The sequence below is a fragment of the Psittacula echo genome (genome assembly GCF_963264785.1).
Source record: "Psittacula echo genome assembly, chromosome: 13".
In the NCBI taxonomy this organism is placed as follows: Eukaryota; Metazoa; Chordata; class Aves; order Psittaciformes; family Psittacidae; genus Psittacula; species Psittacula echo.
This window is the reverse complement of record NC_137749.1, coordinates 4,800,554-4,828,292: the sequence shown is the minus strand read 5'-3', so window position 1 is coordinate 4,828,292 and position 27,739 is coordinate 4,800,554. Positions and strand designations below refer to the sequence as shown.

Here is a 27,739-nt window from a genome sequence, read left to right as displayed (position 1 = left end):
CATTTTTAGTGCCATAATAAATTATGTGTCCATTCTTAAGAGGTTGGACCACTGTGTGAAGGTCTAGAGCATTCAAAGACTTTTAAAGTTCATGAAATCAACTGTAAATTTGGAAACAAAGCACTGAAACTATGAGACGATAAAAAAGTAAAAGGAGTGGTAGTCAGCAGATTAAGACAGGGCACAAACTATGCACTGAGCTGCCTCGAGACCATGCTTATCACTGGGGAAACCATTACATGTTATTTGCAGATATTTCTTAGGTTTAGATTTCCACTGGGCTCTGTTACTGAGAACAACGTAATTGCAGCCAAACAAGGCACTTTAAAAATTCATATAAATAAGCTTTTACCTAATGGCCATTCAAACTGCTAGGCAGAAACACTACCTTTAGGGTCTTTACAGGAGCTATACAAATAGACACTTATTTACTCGACCAAATATGACAAGCCAAGTGCTAATAGGCACCAATCATCTTCAACTTCTAGCCTAATTCTAGTATGTTTGCCTGAACTCAAAGTTATCAGGAGTTCCACACAACTGAAATCTGACAAAGATATCTGTGTGAACCTTTAGGTGATAATGAGTCTAAATATTAAATAGCTCTCATCAATAACTCCTTTATTTTCTTAGTTTGTGGTTTAAATTATTGTACAGGTTTTCATACCTGTAAACATGTTTTGGTTCTGCTGTGACAGCTATGCTCGGGAACATGAACTGGAAACACATATGAACATTCTTAGTTTAACACAGCATGATCTGTTCCCAACAGATATAATCTATGATGACTGGACTTAAAAAAACCCCAACAAACCAATCAAAACCCAGAAAGGTTATTTCCAACAAGGTCTCTAAAACAGTTTTACAAAGGAAGATGGCATATATTAAAAGAATTTAACATAAAAGCTTGATAAGGAATTTCAAAATGAATTAAGGATGAAAGGCCTTTGTGTTCCATCTGAGGCTTTCTGAGTGCTTTATAAAATCAAAACCACTATGAACATCTCAATTTGACTTGAACCCCAAACTTCATTTCCCCATGTAAAGAAATCTCCTGGAAATGGGAACATTCTAGATGAAGAAAAAGCCCTTTTTCCTTCATGATGAGACGATACAACCTTTTTGTTCAAAGCATTTCATTGAACTCTATTTTTTAAGTAGCTGTATGTTTTACTGCAGTTAGCAGTCATGTCACAGATGCACTCCTCTAGAGATTCTGCATACACTTCTAAATACACAGAAGATAGTTTCTCTATTTATCTGAGCAATTTCAAAACATTTCTGAAGAGAAAGAAATTGCACCTGAAAAATTTCTCTGTCTGATTCCAATAAACACTGTGTGTCAGCCTCCAGTTATTTGTTTCACTTCCACTTCAGAGTGGCTAGACAGGGAGGCTTCTAGAAGCCACTTAAAAGTGTTCCACTAGTGCAAAAAGGCTCCATTTTAAGAAACCTTTTTAGCGGAGATAAATTATTTCTGTAGAAGAAAAGAGAGGAGCACAGCAGGGTCCCAAGTGCTAATCAAAGGACACAGTGCTTCAAGAAAACATTCTTTCCAAACAAATTGTTGGAGAACTGGAATAGTCCAGGCTGTACCGCAATTACTGCAAGAACACTCTCTTTCTTTGTAAGGTTTGGGAATTTCACTTCTCCTTGATCAATATGCTCCAGAGCTATAAAACCCAGGAGCCATTTCTGTAGAGGGATTTTTATTGGGGAAATCACTGTGCTGTCATTTTCCATGCATCATCTGGTAATGTATAACAAATGCCCACCAGATATATTTTTTTTCCCCTGAATGGAAGAACTTAACGCTGGTCATTTTCACTGCTGGAAAGAATAAATCCCCATGGGGCTGGAATTATTTGGTGAACTTCTGTAAGCTGTTTCAGCATGATGGCTAATCGGGATGAGCACAGTAGTTCTGTTCTGAATTTATTTTTTTAACTTGTAAATGCTATCTTGAATTTTTTCTTCCTCGGAAAGGTGGTTTCCAATAATGTTACAATCGGGATGATCCCTAACCTAAATTTCAGCTTCTGCTTTGATTTGTAGTTACGTGGCTACCTTAGGAGAAAGGTTAACAGGAATTCTTTGATATTAAAAGCTCTGTAAAGCAGCTAATATACGGGAGCACTTCAAGCTCCAGCAAACTGGAGAGATTTGTTTGGCTCTGAAGGATCCACTGAAAGCAGAAAGCTTTCTGTAAAATTCTTCTATAACGGCTTCATTAGTTCAAAGTATGACTGTTTTTCCCACCTACTTGGTTACTGGTATAAAAAATGCTTCTACATAAATTCTACAATAGCACGGCAAACTGTTAGATCCTGCAAACTGACCAGTTTTATTGCTTTCCATGAACCTACAAACCAAACTGACTGTAATACATAACACTGCTGCAATAGTATTTGTATACTAGACATCAAGAGAGCTGACAGCATATTAAAGACACCTAAAGAATATCATCACAAAGCCCACTGCTCTATATGCTGTAAAAAAATGTAATATAATAAAATTCCTATACAAAAGAGCTTATAGACCAAGGGTAAAATCATCCTTGCTCAAAGACCACGTACCATGGAAGTCCTGTGTGAAAAGTGCAACGGGATTCATGCAGAGCATTGTCTTTGTACTGATTCCCTGCACAACTGTGAATTTCCTTCAGGGCTTTGACTACACAGTCATAGCAGAAAGGGAGCTGTGTTGCCTTAAGACAATACTACCCCACTGGTGTTTGTTACTATGCAACATTAAGCTGCTGGTGCTGAATTGATGGACCGGCCACGTGAATGCTTTCTAGCCACTTCTGTGCAGAATCAAGTTGTTAATTCGAAACAGCTCTCAGCAGAACGTGAAGTCAACCAGGATGACTTTGCATTGCAGTTGCTGGGGAACACTCATCCAATCCATTCCACTGCTGTAGCTGTGGAGGTGATAATCACAGCTGGAAACGTGATAGGAAACATCTGGAGAGGCAGAACTAATGACAGCTGTTTTTGCAATGACTTAACTCTGTGCACAGAAGACTTGAGGTGACATTACCAAAATTTAGAATTAGGAGACAAAAAATAAACACTGAAATTCTACTGAAACTCAGTGTGGTGGCTGTACTAACTCTCTTCATAGAAACCCCTCTCCTTTTGAAACAGTAGTATAATTAATTTGCAGGCACTGAATTAGTGGTTGTTCCCAGGCTATTATCCTTCTGTGTATAAAAAGACAGGAAATTTCAGAAGCCAATACATGGCATGAACTTACTTTAATGACGTCTTCATCAGAGGATTTGCACTCAACTGATTCAGAGATGTCTGTCACAGCACTGTTCTCCTCAATGGAGACCACTTTGACAGGCACTGCCACTGTTTTCCCTGTGAGAATCGCGGTGTTCAGGATTTCCGTGTCCTGTACACAAAACAAAGCACAGCGCTCATCAGAGACGGCCAAAGAGATTTCCAAAAGGCAAGTGTCAGCTCTTCAACTGGACTTACACTCAAGAAAGATACATTATTTCTTAGTAGCTCATGATTTAGTCTCATCTTCAAATAGGTAGTAATCCCAATCTATTTTATCTGCTGCATAAACACAGCTGCATTGCACACTGTTAAATAGTGAGCAAAGTGACTGCAACTAAACCCAGACCAGGCAAGCACACAACACAGGTAGCTCCTACATTTTAAGTATGTAGGACTTTTCCCAATATTTACCTTCCAAAACATGAGTTCAGAGTATTTACAAAACTGGATTTGATTGGCAATGTTTGGGACAGGATACAAAAGCCTCGAAAGTAATACTGCTCTTTGAATCTAAGCCCACTGTAAAAATGGAGCCTCTCTATGAACTCCATATCTGGAACTGTTTCAAGATTGTTTAATTTCCTTTGATATGGCCAATGAAGCAGTGTAAGGAGTCCAGAAGGAGTTAGTGATGCTATTAACTGCAGGGAAAATAACAAGGAAATTTGAAGTTTAAACTTGGGCCGTGCCATATAAAAGCCATTCAACGCACCATCAACTAAGCTAACTCTTCTAACTCCTGAACTGTTTCAGCATAGCTGTATTCCCAAGATTCCAATGCAGGAAGAACTTAGCTGTTTACTCCAACTTCCAATTCTATAAAGTGTATAAAATATTCAGCAAAATCCTCAGCACCCACGCCAAGAGGACTGCAGCCACTGATGCCAACAGCAACAAAATGGGTCATGGATATTGTTGATACTGTTTTCAATTAGAGCTTAGTGAGTTCGAAATCTTGGTCAGATTTTCTTTCCATCTGGAAACTTGGTCTTTCTCAGGTTCTCCTCCAGACCTCATAACAAATCCCACCAAACCTAAAAAAACCTCCAAACCTGTTAGAGAAGTAAGAACTCTAAATAAATCCTATGGCATACATGAAAACAAAGCTACCCAACATAGTAAATCAGAGCCAGACTAATTGGAAAGCCTAAGGCCATTCTTGGGAACTCCTGACTTTCAAAGGTGGAGACCACCACCAGTCATCCCCAACACAAATCCTGCCAGGTACATGGCATTTCTGAGCAAGGGTGCTGTAGTGAAATGCATGGCTTTTGGAGCTTGTTCCACCAGTATTTATTTCCATGTATTGGCATTTTGATAAGCCCAGAAACAGATGCAAAGAACCAGGTCTCAATATCTGTGAAATGAACTCAGTCACAAATCCAACTACTCTTCTCTCTGCAGACTTCCAAAGCAATAGTCATTGAATAACCCACATAAGTTCACCAAAAGGAGGTTTAAAGATACTTTCTGTTGTGTATTTGGCTACTGCAAGTGCTGTATGTCCTTTTAAATTAATCTTCTGCCTCAATCCCTTTAAGCCTTATATTTTGTGACTCTGGGTGTTAAACACTACGAACTAAGGACTCGGGCAAAGGAGCAGCAAGGAAGTTTGTGGAAGTGACAGGGCAGCTTTTCAGGCTATCCTAGCTGTGCTTTGAAATGATTCTATTCAGATTCAGTTTTTCCTTAGCAACAGATATGTATTACTGATAGAGAAATCTAATTTAAAGGGACAGGTGCAGAGGAAGAGAAATCCTATAAACAGAAACAAGTTTCTGATATAAAACCTACCTTGTGGCGTGGAGATTTACCTATATCTGCATTAATGCTAATTTATTAAGTTCAAGGCAAATTAGCAAACCATACACACACGAAACAAAAAAAGAAACAAGCCCTGTACCACTGCCAAGAGGATAAAAACAGAGACCTGATTATGCAATGAGGTGAAACTTCTGTGCCGTAAGCAACTGAATAAATTCATCATCCAGATTTAGCTTTCAACAAGCTGCCTCGGAGTCACTAGAACTCCCTCCAGCTCAGCTTTGCTCATGTCTGCAGTGCTGAGAAATCAGTGGCCTCAACATGAAGTGAAATATTAAGCAATACAGAAGAGAAGACAAGTGGGAAGCCCAGCAGAGAAGACCACAAGGCACTCTGGCATGCATGAAGATCCTGTGCTCTGGATTTCCCAGCCCTGCGTATCACCAGGATGAGACCAGCTGCTCAGTGTGCTCTGGCATCACCCTGGGTGATGGCGAGTCTGCCAGCAGCATCATCTAAATCGTGTTTGCTGCTCCACCAGCCAAGGCTGCAGCTAAGCTCTTAGCCTGCACCACAACACCACAAGAACACCAGAGGATTAAAATCTGGTACTGGAGATAGGGTTTAAAAAAATGGGATCCAATAATGATAAATGCAGATTGCTTCGTTTCTGTAGGAACAGCTGATCTGATAAATATAGGACAGAAAAGATTCAACAGGAAAAGCTGCTCTCAGATAAGCATTTGGGACCTGTAGTAGATCACAAAGTGAACATAAGTGAGCAATTGCATGCTGCTGTGATTAAAAACCAAAACCAAATCAATCAAAGAATCCTCCTGTGACAAATTGTATAAAGAGGAGCATCACCTGTAAGATGTGAGGTGCTCCTACTCAGCACTAGCAAGGCTGCAGTTAAAAGACTATGTCTGATTCTCAGCACTCTACTGCCAAGAAAATCAAGTGAATTTCAAGTGAAAACAATTAAAAAAGAACAAGGAGAATAAATCAAAGACTAGAAAGTAAGATCCATGAGGAATGACTGAAAGAATTGGGATTGTTTAGCTTAGAAAACATTATGGGGGAAGATGATTACTGTCTCCATATACATAAAAGTCTTCAAAAAATGAGGAAGAATCAATTACTTTCCATGTTCTTGTACAGGGCCTGAGGTAATGGGCTTAAACTACAAGGAAGATTTGTTTGACATTAAGGCAATCTTTATTATAAAAATGGTAGAGACTTGACAAAATAGGCTGTCTGTGGCAGAAGAAAATGCACAGACCAGCCTAATAACTTTGGAGAATTAGTTATAGACACAGTTCAGAAATAACACAGATTCTTTGAGTCAGGAAAAAGAGGAAAGGGAGCAGATGACCTGTTGTGGTTCCCTCCATCCCTTCATATAAGTGTTAATTATTTCCAAAACTGAGTGATAACATGATAATCTATGTATCTTGTATTTGAAACAACCCTATCCTGCTTCTCCCATCCCAGATAAAATGATCCTTTTTCACTGGACAAAATTATCTGTATCTTCAAACTGGAAAAGCCTGGCAGGCAAATGTCACTGGTATTCCTGTTTTCTGCACTACCTAGAGCAGAGCTGATGTACCAATTGTTAAGTAATAATCTCTCACTTCTGTTTCTCTCTTTCCAGTAGGTCATTATTGCTGTATCTGAATTCTAAGTGGCTTTGATATAAAGCCATTATTAAAAAGGTTAAGAAACCTTTTCAAATTTCCCAAGACCCTTCTGGAGAGAAGACAGAAAGTTTGGCTACTGGCACATTATCAGCAATTAGGAACCTCAATCCTCTGCCCCTTGCTAATGGTTTCATTAAAGGAAATAGCGTGCATTTGAATGAATTTATTTCGACTAATTACTTCAGAGATGCATCACCCTCAAAACTGTAAAAGGCTTCGTCTGTCATGATTAAGGGCTACTGAAATTTTACATCCCTTCTCTGTAGCCCAATATGAACTTCAGGAATTTCAAATTTGTGATGTACACAAAGGAGATGGAAACATTGTGGATGTTATCCTATGGCCTCATAGCTAGCACCATCACAGTTATTAGAGATCCTCAGCACTGGGAAGCCACCAGTAGCCACCCAGCTACAGCTTTGAGCAGAGATGGAAAGCTTCGTATTTCATGTCCACTGAAAGTGCTCATAACTCATTAGTACTAGAGAGATTAAGAAATACTGAAGTATAAGCAATTAATATATCGCACACTATGTTAAAAGCAACCTTCAAATCTGCCACTTCCCTTACTCAGTCTCTAAGTGCCCCATGCAATTCAACCGTGATAGTTAAAAAAAAAAAGCCAAAGAACCACGTCCTGATTCTATTGTCTTTTTGATTAGAACTAAAATAGAAAAATGTGTCCCCTATATCCCTGTATACGAAATAGCCTTATGGCACAACTTCTGCCTCCTCTGTGTTTCCTTTATATTGCTGCAATAAAGCCAAAAGCTTTAATGTAACAGAGAACTGACCCATTGTCTACACCCATACACAAGCTGTTAGGCACAAAACTCCAAATAATGTATGAAAGGATCCATGGTCCAAGACTCCTCAAAAGCTGAGCTGAAAGTCAAAAATAAAAGAAGCTTAAATAGAACTCTGTCTGTCTGCTCGGCAATGCTGAGCTCTCTGAACGTTCACCGCAGACAAAGAGGGCTCTGATTCAGCACCGAACCCATTTCCCTTGCATTCTGCACCTCCTGGAATACCCTTGATTATCCACTGATAAGCAGAAATAGTAGTTGAATCATTAAGGATATGTCAAGCAACATTAAGAAAACAGTTGTTCTCACATCAGAACAGGAAACACAACAGCTGATATAGGTGGTGATATTTATGTTCTATTTTTAAACACAACATAGTATTCTGTTTGCAAGCTAATTTGGGAGTATACAAACAAGACTACTAAGAAACCTTTGGAGAGACTAAGAACTCAGGTGAAGTTCCCGACGACTGGAAAAAGGGAAATATAACCCCCATTTTCAAGAAGGGGAAAATGGATGACCTGGGGAATTACAGACCAGTCAGTCTCACCTCTGTGCCTGGCAAACTCTTGGAGCAGATTCTCCTGGAAGGCATGCTAAGGCACATGAAAAACAAGGAGGTGGTTGGTGACAGCCAGCATGGCTTCACTAAGGGGAAATCCTGCCTGACCAATTTGGTGGCCTTCTATGATGGGGCTACGGAACTCATGTACAGGGGCAGAGCAGTTGGCGTCATCTACCTGGACGTGTGCAAAGCGTTTGACACTGTCCCAGACGACATCTTTGTCTCTAAATTGGAGAGACATCAATTTGATGGGTGGACCACTCGGTGGATAAAGAACTGGCTGGATGGCCGCACACAAAGAGTTGTGGTCAATGGCTCGATGTCTGGCTGGAGACCGGTAACGAGTGGTGTCCCTCAGGGATCAGTGTTGTGACCGGTCTTGTTCAACATCTTTGTCAGTGACATGGACAGTGGGATTGAGTGCGCCCTCAGCAAGTTTGCTGATGACACCAAGCTGTGTGGTTCGGTTGCTACCCTGGAGGGAAGGGATGCCATCCAGAGGGACCTTGACACACTTGTGAGGTGGGCTGACGCCAACCTGATGAAGTTTAACCATGCCAAGTGCAAGGTCCTACACCTGGGTCGGAGCAATCCCAGGCACAGCTACAGGTTGGGCAAAGAAGAGATTCAGAGCAGCCCTGCAGAGAAGGACTTGGGGGTGTTGGTCGATGAGAAAATGAACATGAGCCGGCTTCAGTGTGCGCTCGCAGCCCAGAAAGCCAACCGCATCCTGGGCTGCATCAAGAGGAGCGTGACCAGCAGGTCGAAGGAGGTGATCCTGCCCCTCTACTCTGCTCTCGTGAGACCTCACTTGAAGCATTGTGTGCAGTTCTGGTGTCCTCAACATAAGAAGGACATGGAACTGTTGGAACAAGTCCAGAGGAGGGCCACGAGGATGATCAGGGGACTGGAGCACCTCCCGTATGAAGAGAGGCTGAGAAAGTTGGGGCTGTTCAGCCTGGAGAAGAGAAGGCTGCGTGGAGACCTCATAGCAGCCTTCAAGTATCTGAAGGGGGCCTACAAGGATGCTGGGGAGGAACTCTGCATCAGGGACTGTAGTGACAGGACAAGGGGTAACGGGTTCAAACTTAAACAGGGGAAGTTTAGATTGGATCTAAGGAAGAAATTCTTTACTGTGAGGGTGGTGAGGCACTGGAATGGGTTGCCCAGGGAGGTTGTGAATGCTCCATCCTTGGCGGTGTTCAAGGCCAGGTTGGATGAGGCCTTGGGTGGCATGGTTTAGTGTGAGGTGTCCCTGCCCATGGCAGGGGGGTTGGAACTGGATGATCTTAAGGTCCTTTCCAACCCTAACTATTCTATGATTCTAACTCATTTAAAATGCAAGTGCTTTTCAAAATCATACTATCTCGGCCATTTCCATGTTCTTTAATTTTTAAAATCCCCCAAGAACTAATCTACTTTCTGTGGAAGCAGCTACTCGAGTTTTAAAATCAAATCTATTTTGTGTGAGAAAAGACTGAAAGCATCTGATAGCAATGCTTGGACTTGCTTCCAATAGATTAAAAAATGGGTAAAGTAGTGTAAATTATAAAAAAAAAACCCCAAACCAGAAAAAGGATGAGTGATAAGCACCAGTATCCAAGTTGGAAAGAAGTTTCTGTAAGCATATCACAAACTGTAAAAAAGCAAGGGCTGCCATTTCAAAGTCAAAATGAAGAACTATACATACAATTCTTATTGACATAAAAGGGAGATTTGAGCTCTGAACTTCTGCAGAAGGCTCAAACTGTCTCTGCAGCACAATGACCAAATTCCAACAACATCTGACTCTGATACTGCAGAGAGTTGGGTTTTTTGTGTGAAGGACTACCTACTCCTGATTAGACTGGTTCTTTCCTGTTATCAGGGCATCCCTTCAATGAATAAAGCATATGAAGGAAATCATTACTATTTAAACATATTTAACTAGCAAACAGTGGCACTAAAGAACCTTTTTCCTCGTTCTTCTAATGGTTAGAGGAAGACTTAGAAGTTAGACATAAGGCTTTAATCAAAGAAGATATTCAAAAACAAACCATTGAATTGTGTGAGAAATTACTTTAAAAGGTTATTGGTAAGTTTTATCATCAAACTAGATCTCGCAAACAGAACTGAGTAAATGTCTTTACCCAACATAGCATTTTCATTACACACTAACAAAACATCTCTTTCCCAGCCCAGACAATATCTTGTTACTAGCTCAAATCAGCACTACATTTATTTGCTCAAAACACCAGCCTTTTGCAATGGTCCTGAACCATCAGGCTCTGCATCAAGGACACAGAATTATACCTGTCTACACAAACCTTCAGCATGCTTCAGAAATGAAGCCATGAAGTCACAACCTGGTACCTACACAGATAAAGAAAAGCCTCTCTGCTGGCATATGTATACAGCAGATCTGGTACACAATGTTCATTGCAGGAGCAACTTCCACTGTTCATAGTTTTATCAGTCTAGTGGTTTGGAACTCCCCTGTGTACGTCTGCAGCAAGTGACCACCATTACAAATCTTGCTATTACATTTAAGTAGATCAGGAAGAGAGTTAATTGGCATTTAAAAATGAAAATGGTGAGATTGGAGTCAGGCAGGGAGTCAGACACTACATTATATCACACTGAGACCTGAGTTCAGTGAGACAACTATAACAGAACTTGATGCAAGTAACACCACTCTACAGGAATCAGAGCTCCACCAGAGTTAATTTGGATAAAGTCCACTAGCAGTATTATTGACCTAAACATGTTCTTCCACAGCAGCACTCATTGCGCTACTTCACCCAAAACTCAGCAGAAGTGATTTTCATAAAAATCAGTACTTTCTTTTGAAAGGGAAAATAACATCCATAAAGCTAATGTATTTGATACAGAGTTGAGGAGAAGCATGTGCTCACATCTGGTCATTTGAAGTTAGGGAATACTACAGTTGACTCTGCAGGAATCTCACATTTTACTCCTTCCCTGTTACAATCAGGGAACTTCCACCGATGTCAGTGGGAGCTCTGCAAAGAGCAAGAATATAGGATACGAGCCTTAGTTGCTAGAATTTAGCTGAAGAGTAAACCTTATGTTCATCCAACCTCTCAGTTGTAAGAAGGCAAGCATTCAGCCATGACTAATTTAGGAACTAATTCAACATTAAATTGCAGCAGAATGAGGAAGCAAAGTGACAGCTGTTTAATTAAACTGTAAATCCGATTAGATGGTGTTATCAAGAGAAATCCATGGGAGCCTGAGGTCATGAGAATGGTCCTGTTTCCAGGCTGAAAATTCTCCTAGTATAATCTCATAGAATGATGTTAATCATAGCTTAGCATTGTGATTTCTCCCTCGCGCAAACATACCACCCCATGAGTAACAAACCTATACTTGTAGACCTGAAGGAGTGACACTGTTATGCCAAATACGTTTTAATTTATAAGTTTCTTGAAAAAGTTTGTGGAAAAAAGGCAGTTGGGCACTGCCTGCCTTAAAATCAAACCAATATTTGTCTTAGGGAAAAAGGACAGAAGTAGCAAGTCCTTGCATGCTGCTGACAGCACTTGAATCAGTGGAGACAATGCCTATGCAGGAGAGCTCCAGGAGCTGTACTATGCTTCCAACTACTGTTCAACTCATCATCCTTGATGAACAGTGACACCTTGGCAACACAGTTACAAGAGAAAAAGATGGAGATGAGTGAGATAGAAAGTAAACTCCACATGCGCCAGCTGCAAACACCGTAAATAGTCTACTGATGAACACAAAGTTATGCATCACAAGTTTCCAGGGCATCCTAGTTAGAGCGATGCACAGGGCTGTACTGCACTGCAGACAACTGTTATGCTGATCGGTGGGTCTAATAACACAATGGTTGTAGATTTATTAATACTACTAAGATTACAGCTGATTAACAAAATAACATTGTTAGGCAGCAGACTGTTTATCTACATAATCCTAGGATTGAAAGTGAATTATACATTGTGCTTTCTGCCAACTGGATTTTCTGGAACTCCATGTTCATGGACAGTACATATAAGAAGGGAAAGAAGCTGACATTCCGTTTTCAAATTCTTAGCACACATTTCAGAAGAACAGGATTGCTTCTACAGACCAAAGAGTCTGCATGATTGAGGACCTCCCTGAGGCAGTCACTCCATAGCAGGCAGTGGGGAAGGGCAAATTCTGTTGGTGGGAATTTGATTTGCTCTTTCTTTCACTTAAGGTCCTTTTCAACCCTAATTATTCTACGATTCCACTTCTACTGGCCCATCACATGTAAATCCTGCTCTGCTTCCTTCACCAGTTTATAACATTGCAACTTTTACTTCATGACTACTATCACACTGCAAAAGAAATTGTGTAATGCCGTTAAGCAGTAAAACCAAAGGGGAACAACCTGCTTACTTAATACATCCCTCAGTATTCAAATATGGATCTAAATGGAATCCAGGTTACTCCATGACTCTCAGGTTCATACTGCCAGGGAAAATGTAAACTAATGAACAAACCAAGAGTGGTGAAAAATTAGGCCATTCAAAATCTATATATGTAAGAGACAGACTTATTCAATAAAAGTTGCCATTTCTGCAGTCTTGTTTCTGATGAGGACAGCAGAACAAAGGATCTCAAAGTTTCTTTTGGATGATAATTCTTTTTGACACATGACAACACTGCAAGGTATCTTCTCTTTATTAAATCTTTGTTAAATGGCCAGCAATGTACATGGCACAAAAATTAAGGACAATACCTGCCCTGAAGAGCAAATAATGCAGAAGTCAAACAGATGAAACATCACACATGGGAAGACCCAAAGGTGGACGCTGGCATTGTTCTGTCCTTAGCATGCACAACATTTGTTTGAAGACCTCGATCAGCATGATGTCTGTGGGTCTCAAGGAGTCTTAAAGAAGGTAAATGGAGGAAATGTGGAAACAAGGACATAAGGAAGGGATTCAGACTCATATTTCTCACCTCCCACAAGAGTGGCTTTGACCATCACCACTACACAGGTAAAACAGTAGCAGATTCCTGGGACCAGAAGGAGAGAAAGCAAACGGCACTCAGCTGGCATAGAAATGTCCTGGACCCAGCACAACTTCCCTGTAGTTTTTCTGAACCATGTAATTTATGACAAAGATCTGAGTGTCTTCAAAATGGGAACTTGGTGTTCTGCAAATGCAATGTCTTTTTAATCAATGATCTTGTCTCTGTTTAGTCTCCATATTGAGATAAATCTTACTCACTGGCCCCCTACATTAGCAACAAACTGTTCCATTTGCTTCCTTGTTTGTGCAGTTTTCAAATACCCTGCTAGTGGAATTTTTGAGTCCTGATAAATTATGCTCTGCAGATAGAAAAGGGGAACGTAGAATATATTAATGGATAGGGACGCAGAAAAATATCTTTGGATTCTTGGGTGACTAAACCACACTTTCCTTGCAGTGAATCTACCCTGTTAGCATTCAAACGTGCAAAAGGGAACACAGCCAATGATTACTCTGATTTAACAGATGAAGGCTGTATTGTTAAATGTAATTCCATCATCACTCAAAAGTGAGCATCTCTCTTTAAAAAAGAGAAGCTGAACAGAATTAACCATGCCCTTAATTGCTTTGCTCTGTTTACAGTCAGTGATGCAAAATGATAGAAAAATGTTAGAAAGCCATTACTCAGATCTGTGTATAGGTACAAAGGCCACACTGACTTAAGGTCAGGTACAGAGGTCTGGACTCTACCCAGATAATTATGGCAACAGGATATCACTTCTCATTGCTTGTGATTTTGAATAAAAAAGTAAAATCTTAGCAGCATAAAGTTCCCATTTGCAAAGCCCATAAAGAGTATTCTGGCTAGCAGAAAAATGAGCTATAGTCATACCCTATTTATAATAAGGATTAACCCTCCAAAAAGGACAGTGAGAGACACTTTGCTTCAAGCTGCAGGCTAATGAATGCCCTTTCTTCAGAGCTTATGGAAACCGCAATTATACTAGCAGACAAGGTAGCCTTCTGTGACCTGCTGAAGAGGGATAACCAGTCTCTGTCTCTTAATTTCCTATGGGTTTGAAACTAGATGGAATAAAGAAACCTTATTAGCAGGTAGGTCCAGAAGAAGGTCCTGTCACTTCTGCTTCTGACCAACTGAAAATCAAATTCATATTTCTTGTAAATAAATTAGTTTCTGAACTGAATATTTCCTTTATTGTATTTGTCATACTAAGTTTATCACATGCAGTTCATAATACCAAATCAGAACTTCATGTCAGAGCTGTAATAGTTTGCCACAGGCACTGAGACTAACCAAGAAATCTTACTTCCTCTCCCTTACGGAATCAGGATCCAAGCGTTTCCATTAATACTTCTACCAGTAAAGTTCCACTGTCTGAATATTAATGCTACTTGTATTTATTAATTCCATAATAGTGACCCCATTCCAGCTCCACATGATAGCTGGATGTCAATATGCTGAGCAGTGACTGTAAAAAGAGACTGTTTCTATCCCAAATAGTAAAAAAGAGCAACCAGATCAACTGATTCTCAGCACATCTTGGTGAGTAACTGATTCTTCTTGTTTTCTGAACAGATCTAGGAATGAGAAAAACCATTCCCCCACCATCTGATGCAGGTTGGGTTTGGTTTTTTGCTGAATAAAATACTCAAAAAATACTGAAGTGTTCTAGTTTTCTTTCTATTCTATATTCAAAAAAGAATTGGGGAAATATATAGTCCCAATGTTATATATATATATAAAATCAAATTACCTTTATTTATAAAATATGGACCTTCAAATACCATTTTGGCCAAATGGGTCTTGATTTGATCTCTTATGGCTGTTTTAGTTATTTTACATATAAACCCTTTGTTTTGTCTTATTTTAAAACCTGTCTTTACCTAGCATAAAGAGCAATGTGGAATGAGAAATGTATGGTCCTTTTCCCACAGAGAGCATCCATGAAGGAGCTTAGCAGATCCAGCTACCTAAATTGCGAGGAACTAAACCAGTTACCAAGTATGCTGTAGAGACATTATCTACAGCAGCAACAACCAGCAAGCCTTCTGCAAGGAAAGAGTTGTCAGGCAGATTCCCCCAAGACTGAAGACAGGAAATAGAGTGAAATAGAGTGTCTGAAATTCCTTCTTCCACCTGTCACAAGAACTGTTACCCTGCTTGAACCAAGCAGAGTAACATGCTTAGCTCACGCATGATGATGTATTACACCTGCATTCACACTGCTTTCAATGAGTCAAGTCCTCAAGAAATGACTTCAAACCATCCCTACCACCCTAACTTACTCCAACAAGAAATCTTACTATAGAATCTAACCCCATAGGTGATGGAAACTGCAAATTAATAAGGACATGAAATAAAATCAACTGAATGTTTTCATGCTTGTGTCTTCAGGTACTATCTTAAAAGTGGTAAATGTGCAGTCTGTCCTCTTTAAGTGTCTGTCATGATCAATGTGTATCAACAGTGACGGAGCCTCTGGCTGGGGGCCTCTCTGTTTTGCAGAAGCTGTGACAATAAATTCAGCTAGGAACAGCTCAAGTATTATGTTAAAGCTGTCTTTATTTCCTGTTTATTAGAGCAGATCTGTCAGGATCCAGTGGCCAATATGCATTTTCAAAGAAAGATGGTATTTCCTGCTGTGTGGAGCAAGAGTTTGTAACTGAAAATGACTTCAAAGGGAACAATTCTGGAACCACTTAAAACATAGAAAAAGTTTTAAAGACCACTGCAGGAGATGGGAAGCAGAAGCCCGCATTTCATCTTTCTATAACCACTTAGAATGCAGAATAAGGACATAAAGGCGACTGGAGAAGATGGGAAGCAGAAGCCTGCATTTTATTTCTCTATACTTAGACAAAAATGAAACAAAAAACCCGATATTTTTAAAATATGCGGATGTGTAACACAGGAAACTACCTGCTCCTCTTGGTGAAATTTCATCCCTTACTTCCACTATTTTGCTAAATTGACTTAGAAATGAAAGCACTTACATAGGAAATACATTATCTAGAGAGCAAAAATTGTAGTTATGGGTTGAAAGGTGAGTGATTACCTGAGATATTCCAACTCCAGCATCACTATCAGTTATTTTGAGCATATAAAATGCAAATAGATGAAAAACTGTAAAGTGACAGGTTAAAAGCCCTTATTCTGAGACAGACATACTTCAGAACCATCGCCACTGTTGCTTCAGAGCATTACTACTTATGGATGTAAGTATACTTATGGATACTTATGAATACATTTACACCTGATGAAGACAAGAAATAAACTGTCCTAAGTTCTCTTGAAAACTTCTGTTTCCATACATTTATGCAGTGCATAAATTATACATATTTCATCTGTAGTAGACATATGACAACATCTACAATACGCAGTCATACAAATATATTTTTATCTAACAAGCACTCTTAGAAGAGTAGCCACTTGAAAAATCAAGAGTAACATATTAAGACTATTAGTTCAGTGACTATAGCCATTTACTACATTCCCAGGAAAGGATAAATATTTGCTACAGATACCAAAAGCTGTGTCAATAAAATGGCCTCAGAAACTGCAACACATTCTATCCTTTGTAATCACAAAAATAGCTTTTCATTTACTCAAACATCTAAGGAATCATTGACCGAGAAAGCCTTCAGCTATGATGAACACCTCTCATGTTTTCTCCATTGCTGAATGGTCCTATTAAGTTTATCACAGCTGGGAGTGGGAATACTGGTAAAGCCTGAATGGAAGAGAAAGGCAATAGCCACCTGGTGATCTTGTAATGGAATAGTTCATGGATGCTTAAGCAGCCATGGATGGAGCTGTATAATATTTTCTTGCTGACATAATTTCATGGCTTACAGTTCTCTTTTATAGCAAAAGGACTAATATGTGAAATTTGTCAATTCAAGGGCATTTTCTGGGCTCAAGATCTGTCAGTCATTTACTTTCCTTTTTCATGAGTCCAAGGAAGTTATCTGGAAATGGACTGTCAGTTAAATTGGGTTTGCTCCACCATTAGGCAGAACCAGCCGAGCTCTGGTGATGTCTCCTGTCTGTGACGACAGTGGGAATATAGCTGGTAGTAAAAAGGCAATTTTCATTAGCAATTTGAAATTCTTCCCATGTTCATTTCAATTAAACCTGTGGCCCTGTTATATAGTTGGCTATGTATCTATAATAATATTGCTGTAATAGCTGTAATCAATAGACAGTTGCAGATCAAAAATATACAAGCATATTAGGACGTACGCACGGGTGCACACACAATTACACCCTACATGTATATATGTGAGCAATCTATATGCACACAAATACACCCACAATGATAGTGGAAATGAGATTAGGAGACAGACATTCCATGTTAATAGAAGCCACATACTTGATTATATGCAGACAGGGGCAGTACTTGTAATTTTATATGTAACTCATTTCTACCTTCAGAAAAAACAGATTGATTTAAGTGGCTGTTATACTAATAAGATATGACAGATACCAAGGGTTTTCCCCCTGGATCACACTGATACTTTTGTTGTTATTTACCCCCTGGCATGTTGCAGATGTTCACTGTGGTCAATATGAAACCAGCATCATCACTGGCACTGGCAGAGCCTGTAAAGACGTAGTGTACAACAGTAGCACAAAGGCATGTTGGATAGCAGAGATGGAAATCTTAATGTGGTTTCTGAATGATGGGAGTCAAGAAAAGCTTAAAGAAGCCTTACAGTGAGGGTCTGATGTGTACAAATACTTATGTACACTTTTTATTTGTTTCAGTTTGTAATGCTGCACTGTTCATCAGTAGCAGGTAAAGCTACTGATGTCAAGGAAGTATAGTTCGATAAATTAAACGATATGCTAAAGAGATCCACACAGGTGTATTTTTGGGGATGTGCTTCTCAACAGATACAATTCACAAGTTGCAGCTCTGGGAAAAGACTGAAGTGCCTAAGAACAGAGTGCTATTTACATGCTCTGAGGTATCAAGCCTGGCCTCCAGATGCTCTTCTGTAAGGGTACAGGTCTCCTGTAGGTCCTGTGTCATACCTGGCAGTCCTGGATGGATGACTCAGACTTTATAGCATCTTTAATGGAATTAAACACCTGTATGCCTAATTAGACACCTGGATCACCTCTTTCTTCCTCCTCCTTGAATTAACTTGTTTCCAATCTGCCTTCTTTGTGCTTCAGCTCCCCATTTACAGAAGGGCAACTGTGTTTACTCCATTTGTTTACAGCTGAAGTAGAAACTCTTTTAGAGTCAAGGAAAACATGGTGCCAACTCCTGGAATTTCAGGTGGAGTCCCCAGATTCTACCAAATATGAGCTGAGTTTTATATAGTGCTCCAAGCCTACATTGATGATGAATAAACCTTGGAAAATCGAGGTCAAATCTTACCTAGCCTGATTGTTTCAAGGGACTGGCACAGTACTGCTCACCGTGTGGGGTGGCATGCAGTCTATGCACCTATATAGTCTATTGGGGAAGCAATTTTAAATGCTTTATGGACTTTAAGGATTAAGTCCCAAGGACACTTTCTTTTTTTCAAGTAACTGGGGTACTGTGCATGATACATGCATGATTTTTATGGCCGCTGTGGAGGGTTGTGAACTTGTTTTATTTGTGTAGATAATATGCCATGGATTATTAATGAGTTACTTTCTCCTTCTAATAGGCATTATTCATCTTCTACAAGTTCTGTAAGGTCCTCAGCTTTTGGCTGCGGAGTGCACATGAGCACTCGGCTCAAGTTTGTGGATATCAGAACTATTTAAACAATAGTGGAAGTGAAGCAGGCAGCTTCTGCTATGTTATTTTGATTTAATTTAGTCTACTTTTAAATCAGGAAAAGAAAATTTCTTCTTGCTCTTTTCTTTTGGCAGTACAGTTTTAATTTTTGATAAGGAAAATGTGTAAGAAAGACACAACAAAGACTTCTACAGTCGGCTATGGAGAAGTAGTAATAAAAATGCAGAAAACAGTCATCATTATTTCCTATCCTTCTAGAATGTTCTTCCTTTTCAAACAGTTTATTGATTTCACTGACTTCATAGCAGGTCTGCATAAGCAAAGCACATAGAGGGCAGGAACGAAATTATTACATTAATGAGAGCAGATGCTGAGCAGACATCAGAAACTTACTACAGTTAAAAAGATGAGAGAATGACACAGGAAAATGAAATTATTGATCAGACACATGTCTAACAGACTGGTGGGCTTTATAATACACAGGAACTAAACTCAGCATATATCCAGATGAAGGCAAAGTAAATATATAAGGTATATAAAATCACAGATTAAATCACGTCCTCCTTATTCAAGGAAAAATATGTTTTACCTTCAGGGTTTACTTTGCAAGATCATGCTGGCTAGAGGGTCATGGCTTAAGAAACATCCTTGAATAGGTTGTTATGATCATTGTATAAGTCAGTGATATGAAGGACAAAGGGATCAAATCCATTTGTTTAAAGCAGTATTTTATTTGTTAGTATAACCTGGAGCAACCACAGTGACATTATCTTTACCTGAGCACCTCATAGCACCTTACTAAATTGAAAGAGGCTTGAAAAAAGATCTGTGTGCTTAAAAGCATGGCTGCTTTTCTAACTGTATTGGATGGCCTAATAAAAGACATCACCTTTAGCCACAAACCTTGCTTCACTTACACTTTTACCCTTCTGGACTAGAACAACATTGCTAGTATTGAGTAGAGGAGGCTGGCATTCATGTTTAAGCAGGGAATTGTCCTTTATAATCAGCAGCACAGAATGATCCGTAAGCCAAATAACTTATGAAATATTAACTACCGTGTCCATTGTAAAGATGAGTGAACTGCTGTGGGCCCAAGTATTGCCAAAGATTCAAAAGAGGCAGAAACTAACTCCAGACATGTGGCTCCCGGTCCATCAGACAATTCCTATTTTTTGCCTATCGGAATCTCCCAGTGCTTAATGAGCAGTCCATATTTTGAATGAGGTAAGATTGGTGAGGAGGAATTACTGAGTCTCGAATGACTTATTTATTACCACACAAAGCTCACTCCTGAAGCTTCCAGGCATTCTTAAAACATATGCCGCAGGATACCTCGTGCCAGCTGGCAGCTCCACTGTTAGTCACTGCTTTTCAATGCCTGCAATTGACATTTTGTCCCAGATCCAGGATCTAAAACATAGTCTTCTCTGCTGGCTCAATTGAAGCTTCAAGCCATATAAAAACTTCTTGGTATTGGCAGACAGATGTGTAGTACCCTATACAAGATGATTCCAAAGTACATCCAGGTCTTAGACTGATCGCTTTAGTTTCTTCTACTGACATAATATATGCAGCAGGAGGCCTTCTACCTTCTGTTAGCTCTCCAAAATGAGAACTCAAGATCACAAGGAGGTTATAGCAAGCCTTTTGGATTTCATTCAGTTGTGCTTTGTTTCAGGACATAAAAGGAAAGGAATTCACCTTTAAATCACACAAGGTGATTTTGTCCACATGCTCTTTCCCCAGCTAAACCCTGGTAAAATCTGGTTTGTGCAAATGAAAATAAAAGTGTTATGCCAAGGTAAAAAAAATCCACATTAATGAAAAAGAAGATATCAAGTAGCTCTCCCTGCAATGGCATATTGAGAGCAAAACTCAATAAGGAACCTGAAGGCTTGACCTGTCAGAAGTAGTTTGGGGTAGAAGGTGTAGATAAACAGGCTATGCTGCAGAACCATACTACACGTAAGCACATTATGTGGTATAGTTACACACTGATGTGATTTTCCAATACGGAATTTAAAGGCTAATGTTTCCCTCTATCATTTTCTCAAACTCTCCAGTGAATTTCAATTACTTTTTTACACTTATTTAGTTTAATCAAAATACTGATTTTACCACCTTCGAAACATTCACAGCTCTGGTCCTATAGGGCCCTGGAGAGCAGAGTACAACACAGTCACTAATCCTGGCAGTTGCAGTCACCATTCAATACTCAATTACTGTAATTAGTAAAACTGTGCTGTTGCTATTTTTTAATAATAGAGAATTTCCAAAAGCAAATTACAGCCATAAATTACATCATTACAGCCTAGATTAATGTTCTGTGAGGTAACAAATCTTGCAGGAAGACTATCAGCTTTGCTAGAGAAAAAAATACAGAGGACAAACCAGATGACTGGGACCTGACTGATGTCAGCTGTACTTCTGTTTCCATTTGCTGCTGAAGTTCCCTCTCTCACCAATCTGCTGTCTCGCTAATGCTCGTGCTATGGTGCTGGTGCTTTAAATATCAGCCATGATTTGTTTCTGAGGGGAAAACCAATCTTGATAGGCTGACAGTCTGTGCCGATTCCCATTGCCAGGCCCTGCAGTTTAACTATGGTCTGAAGCACACACCACAGCAATGGGGCGCTGCCACAGTGTAGAAGTTTTGGTCTGTTAATTCATTTAGCATATGTGCATCAATCTGGACAGCTTGGGCACTGCAGAAAGACCTCTGAACACAGCCTCTCTAGCTTAGCAAAGTAGATTCTGTTAGTAGTCCAAGCTCTGGTACGCTCTTTGTACCCTTTTGGTGCTGGGATAATGAACAGTTCAAATCCCATCGCCACCGCTGCTCCCCATGTCCTTTTAGCAGCTGCTACACAAACAGAAAGAGCCAGAAGCATAGTGCTAGCTTTCTCTCCAAGACTGTACTGAATCCTGTCCTAGCTTTTAGTGTTTTATCTCCCTCAAGCAGAACTACTGAGTTTGAATTAGAGAGTCCTAATGTATTCCATGACAAACGTCCACAGTGATGAGAGTCTGGCTGAATATCGGAATGTAAACCGAAAGCAGGGTAATGCAAACATGCATCTATAGCAAACTGAAGGTGAAAAGTTGCTAGGTTTTTTGATGCTTGAGGTAGCTCGTTATAACACTGAGGCTTATAAAAGTCCTGGTGATTATTTTTCCCCTCATGCTCACTCATTATCTTCCATTAGAGTAAAGCATATTCCTGTTGTCTAGACAGGTTCACTGTCCAAGCTGGAGCACCTCAGAGCCTCATTAAGAGTCCAGCCTAAACAATTCCTGATTCTGCTAGGTATTTCACCTGATTGTGAAGAATGAGGTAATCCCCAGAAATAGAGAAGCTTTACAGATCAAAATCATCATTAGAAGCTGCCAACTATCAGAAACTGCTCCTGCTCTTCAGTGTAAGTCACAGCTAACCCACCTCAAGCTCAAGCTGGCTGTCTGCAGACATACCTGCTCTGCTCTGGCAGATGTGGTTCAGCCCGTCACTCTTAAGTGACAGCATGCGAAGGTGGAAACCGGTTACTGTTTAGGGTAAATAAATGTTTGTTTCCTGGAATAAGCTTGGGCAGTGCCTGGACTTATATTTATCAGTTAAGATACCTGATTGTTAGCTAAAGCTAATGAGAAAGCACTAGTTCAGATATAAACTAGTACTTCCATAAGTACACTTGCATAGGATAGAGCATAATCTAACAATCAAGACTGCTGAGTTCAATTCCCCTTCCAGCACCTTGGGAACAAAGTCACCAATGTTCTTTCATTTCCCTTTACATTTCTTTCAAATCCTTCACAGCTGAAGTGCAGTGCTGGAGGAGGTTCAGAATCAGACACAGCCTTTGCTTCATTGCTGGCCATGGTCAAAGTGTGAACTGCTTAACACACACACACACACACACACACACACACACACACACACACACACACAGTCTTACAAATTGGTAACTTTTCTGCCTTGAAATTCCAGTTCTATTTCAGCTGCAAACTTCTGCTGAGTATCAGCCTCTGAAACTGATCTCCTGCTCCTGCTGAGAAGTGTTTCTCTGTCCTCCTCCATCTGATCTGGCAGTGAAGGCAGCAGGGGAGGGCACACAGGGTGAATACACTCCTTAACAGCTACAGCATCAAAATACACAGCCCTGGAATGTCCCTCTTAAGCACTATCATCTGGGTCCAGAGCTCGCTTTCTGCTGGCTAGTTCTTTTGGCTCTACATGGGCTCTGCTCACACGTGTGTGGCAGCTGTGAAATTGCCTTTGTGGTTGTGTTAAGCAATGAAAATTTTAATCAGCTGTCATTTCAAATATGAACTTGTTATTTAAGACGTCTTCTTCTGATGAAGCAGTGTCACAAACCTGAACCAATACTTAGAGCAGTCCAAAATCCTGCCCAAGAAATCACAAGGACAAAAGAATCCCCAGACAATGCAGCGCCATGGAACAGTACCAAAATTATCTGCAGCGGAATGTGGACTTGACTCAGGATAACTTGCAGTGCTGAGAATCAGCATGGAAGCACCTGACTATCTCCATACAGCACTGCACTGTGCCATGCTGTCAGAATGAAGAGCCCACAAGCAGTACTCTGCTAACACACACAAGTGATCAGCATCCAGCATGGACTGGCTGGGGGATCTCAAATACCTATGCCTGCTATGCGGCATCCTGCGTCCCAGTGTCAGCTGTGCTGTCCCTCCTTTCCCATCCGTGGAGCTCAGTTTCATCCAACCTTGAACAATACCTTGACTTTGATTAGCTTGGCTTGCAGACTGAGAATATTGTAGAGGTTTCTGACTTGTCTGTCATTTGTCTGTGCAGCATTTGGTGCTATGAGACACTCCTCTTCAAGGGGAGCATTCAGGTATTACCACAACACCAAGCATCCAATAACTGAGTTGCTGGCTGTCTGATGCTCATTATCACTGCTCTGCAATTTTGTGTTTGGTTTGCAGGATTTCTCTCCCGACAAAGCTGAGAAGCACATATATTAAGGCTCATATTAATATCTCTCTACTACAGACAGGAAAATCAGCAAAGAAACCCAGAAGTTTTCTGTATGTCAGGGATCTTTAAAAATCTGGAAGCTAGCTGACCCCAGCTCTCCTCAGCATTTTAGAAATCTCAGAATAATCCATTCAACAGCATTGTCAGATATGAGGGATGCTGGGAGAGGAAATTATACATATTGTTGTGCTGCACAGAAAATGACATACAACTCGATCCAATGGAAAAATTAATTCCAGCCAGCTGAGATAGCCTTATTGATCCATTCTCATTTCCTGCAAAAGGTAGGACGGAGTGTGATTGTAGTAAAGAAAAGCAAAACAGAAGCTAGAAGCAAAAGCGCAGCGGCTGTAGAAATGATATCTGGGACTTGAGGCACCATTAAATTGAGCCATATTGAATTCCTTATGTTGTCTGCATCTTCTGACCACTTTAAGATCAATGAACAACAGTTCATTCTTTTTTTTTTTTGCTTCTGTTTCCTGATAGGCAGACAACAAAAAAGCCAATTCTTAAAAGATAAGATTAATCAATAAACATTGCTAGTCACAGCTCAACACACTACGTGAGGCAGCGAATTTATAAGCAGGTATGCGGGATCCTGAGTTCATCTGCTATAAATACAGAGCAATGCCACAAACTTTAGTGGAATTACAACCACCATAAATCTAAAGGGGGGAATGCTATCCTCTAACAATTGCAACCTGCCATGACGGAAGTTGTAGGTATGCAAGTGATCTCAGTTACTGCTTCTTCCTTAACATCAGAAGATTGGAACTCTGGTCTTTTATGCAGACCATTCTGTCTTGTAACTGAACTATAAAAACTCTTGACTTCATAGTATTATTTAGGGCTTCACAGTTCATTTAAGTTGTCCCAGTTATTAAAAATAATAGGATAGTTTTACATCAAATAAGTTTCCTTCAACTCACAGTGTTCATTTGATGTGATTCATAATTAAATTATCTGACACAATACCTGTCAGCTGAAAAGCTGATACGTAGACTATCTGTTGCTTTGTTTGTGATAAGCAAATCAGGAAATGGATGGGTTTATATAGCCTCAGCTTTTATCTTCTGGAACATTCCCAGTGCCTGTTGCACCCTGCTTAATTCAAGATTGAAAGGTTAACAGGAGGGAGAATTCTGCACTTCTGTGACCTTGAAGCAGATAGAGCTTTACAGTGGGAAGTCAAGAGTGGGCAGGGATAAAAACTATTTATTTAGGTCCATATTTTAAAATGGTATTACAGGGACTTCATTACAAAGAAATACCTTAAAAAATCTTTACCTTAGGGAATGGCATACACAAATGTGTATAGTAAACAAACATCACTTTGGGAGCTAAATATTTGATCCTCTGTGTTTTAATGGAGAGCAAGTTAACAAGCATACATAAAAACGTCTAAAAGTGGTTTTGGCTGAGTCACAGCTTTGCATCTTTCATGGCATTCGCTCACCTATGCAGCAGAACTGTCAATACACTGAGTTCTGAATATAAAGAAAGGTACATGGAAACCAGGCACTTGTTTGAAGGACTACTACTTCTGTTTTATATACAGGGATCCAGATGGTCTTGCATAAATATTAAAACATTGATTCCCCATCTTGCTCCCATGAAGAAGATCTCCTTTAATATTAATGTGTCTTCCTGGCATCAAACAATGAACTTATACATAGGTCTTCTACTTTGTTCTATGCCAAAGCAAAATTCTATAGTATTCAAAATACGTATTAAACATTAAAGCATGAAATTTTTTGCCAGATTTCCTAAAACATGGACTCGTGTTGGACACAAACACAGACTTCTTCAGTGAGATTTGCCTGTGAGCACGTGCTAGAAAGGTGAACAATTTTGGGTTTGCTTTTTAATCTAATCAAGAGGTAAAATCAATACAATTGGCTACATTTGCTTGTGACAGATAGAAACTGGAGGAACATGAGGAAAGCAAGGTAACCTGCCTTCTACACCTTAATTGACAAGTTCTGAGTTACTTGTGATTAATGGAGGAGGTTTTCAAAAGCAGCTTAGCAGACAATTAATTAAGTTCCTATGAAAGCACTTTCCTAATTGATCCTGCAACAGGTAATATGAACTAAAAAATGCCAGAATAGGGCACAACTCAGACAGTAGATTTTCTCTACTGGAAGACTGAATCTTTGGGGTAGATTTTTCCTGCCAGCAGACAGTGGGATATATTTTCCATTTTGCCTTAAGAAATCTTCTTATTTTCTTATTTAACTCTCATACTCGATGAATTTTACTACCCCCAGTTTCTGCAGCTATTTCACACCTGCTATGATTTAAGTGAGTCAAGAGATCTAAAGGAAGGATTGTGTGCTTGAAACAGCACCTACCTTTCTCCGTGTGTATCAGATGGTCTAATAAATGACATTACCTCTTTACAAGTCTTGCCTCAGTTAATTATTGCTATTTAATGATGGAAATATACCATACAAATCTAATTTTCTAAATCCGTACTCTGAGTGAGACATACAGAATCTGAAACAGCCTGCATGAAAGAGACACTGACTGGATGGTTGCAACAAGTGCCATACTCAAGAGTTTGGTAGTGAGAGCACTACATATATCTGACTAGGATCTATTTTTGATGCATCGCTTCCCACGGTTAATTATTTAACTAAAGTTCTGGTATGTGAGAGTTAGAAAGCAGCAGAATCAGACAGAACTACATTTTTCTCACTTTTCTGTCTCATTTTTCTCCCTAAATACCTTGAAGGGTGAAATGTCCTCCAAAATTACTCAGATTGATTAACTTCTGAGCTCAGGAAAAAAATACACTTACCTCAAGTGTGCACCTCTTTTTTTTTTTCTGGGAAGAAGTTATTACACTTATTTTCCACCCTGTAGTTTTGATATTCCTTGCTCCTTTTATTTCACTGCAGTGTTCGTTGTAGAAGCATCAATGCATTGTTGTTTCTTGCATACACTATTTAGTGTAGTAGTTAGGCACACAGAATACAGATTCTACTAAAACCCCCTCTTCTGACTGTATGATACATTCCCATTGATATTTCAGCAGCTGCATCCTATCACTTGCTCCACTGATCCAAGTAAGGCTCTTATAAAATTCCAGGTTCAGTTCTTACTGACAATGTCAATTCTCTAATATCTTTCATTCCAAAATACTGTAGCAACAATTGCACTAATCTTTTGAAGACCTGCTTGTTTTTCATCTTGCTACTTTTTTGTAATGTAATCAGGCATAGGGCAATAAAAGATACATGATCTTTCTTGCTTCATAAGCTTGGAATGGCCCACAAGAGACTTGCATCACTCTGCGAGTCAGAGACAACCTTCATGCTATACTCAACCCAGGCAAACATTTGCTGCTTTCATCCTCAGAAGACTGACTAGGATGCCCATGAGGCTAATGGTAGAGACTCAATCAGATCCCTCCATCCTAATCCAGTACAATATCTTTGGGCAGCTTGTTCTTCCCCTTTATTTGGGGATACCAGATCTTACTTTTGATGTCAGCAGTTTTGCTGTAGGAACACTCTATGCTTAAATCAACAAAATCTACTTTACCCTCTAGAGGATTATGAAACACACTTGCTGATAAATGCTGAGGTCTAGTTTCTGTGCAAAATAATGTGCTGTTGCTTTACAGTGTGTAGTTGAGATAAAGACTGCGGTCTGACTTCTTAGCAGATACAGTATCACCCTCTTACTTTTCAGTGTGACTCTTGTTTCTGAGCAGAACTGCCAGGTAAGCAGCTCAGCCAGAGATTAATGCCTAAATGAAGAAAGCACCCTGGCTGGATATGCCATGTTAGCTAACAGAAAACTCTGAAAATTCCCTTTATCTACTGATATCCTGCTGGCAAAGCCA

General features: G+C 39.8%; 1 protein-coding gene across 2 annotated transcripts in view; it reads right to left on the bottom strand.

Annotated features, from left to right (window-relative positions):
* The window catches only part of TMEM132C (transmembrane protein 132C), a gene marked incomplete at both ends in the record, with an annotated part of 209,049 nt that overhangs the window by 23,868 nt on the left and 157,442 nt on the right, over positions 1-27,739 (bottom strand). For both annotated transcript variants that reach the window (XM_080628701.1, XM_080628702.1), the window contains one exon: positions 3,259-3,402. In XM_080628701.1, the coding sequence (XP_080484827.1) occupies positions 3,259-3,402 (144 nt within the window). The remainder of the gene's footprint in view (positions 1-3,258; positions 3,403-27,739) is intronic.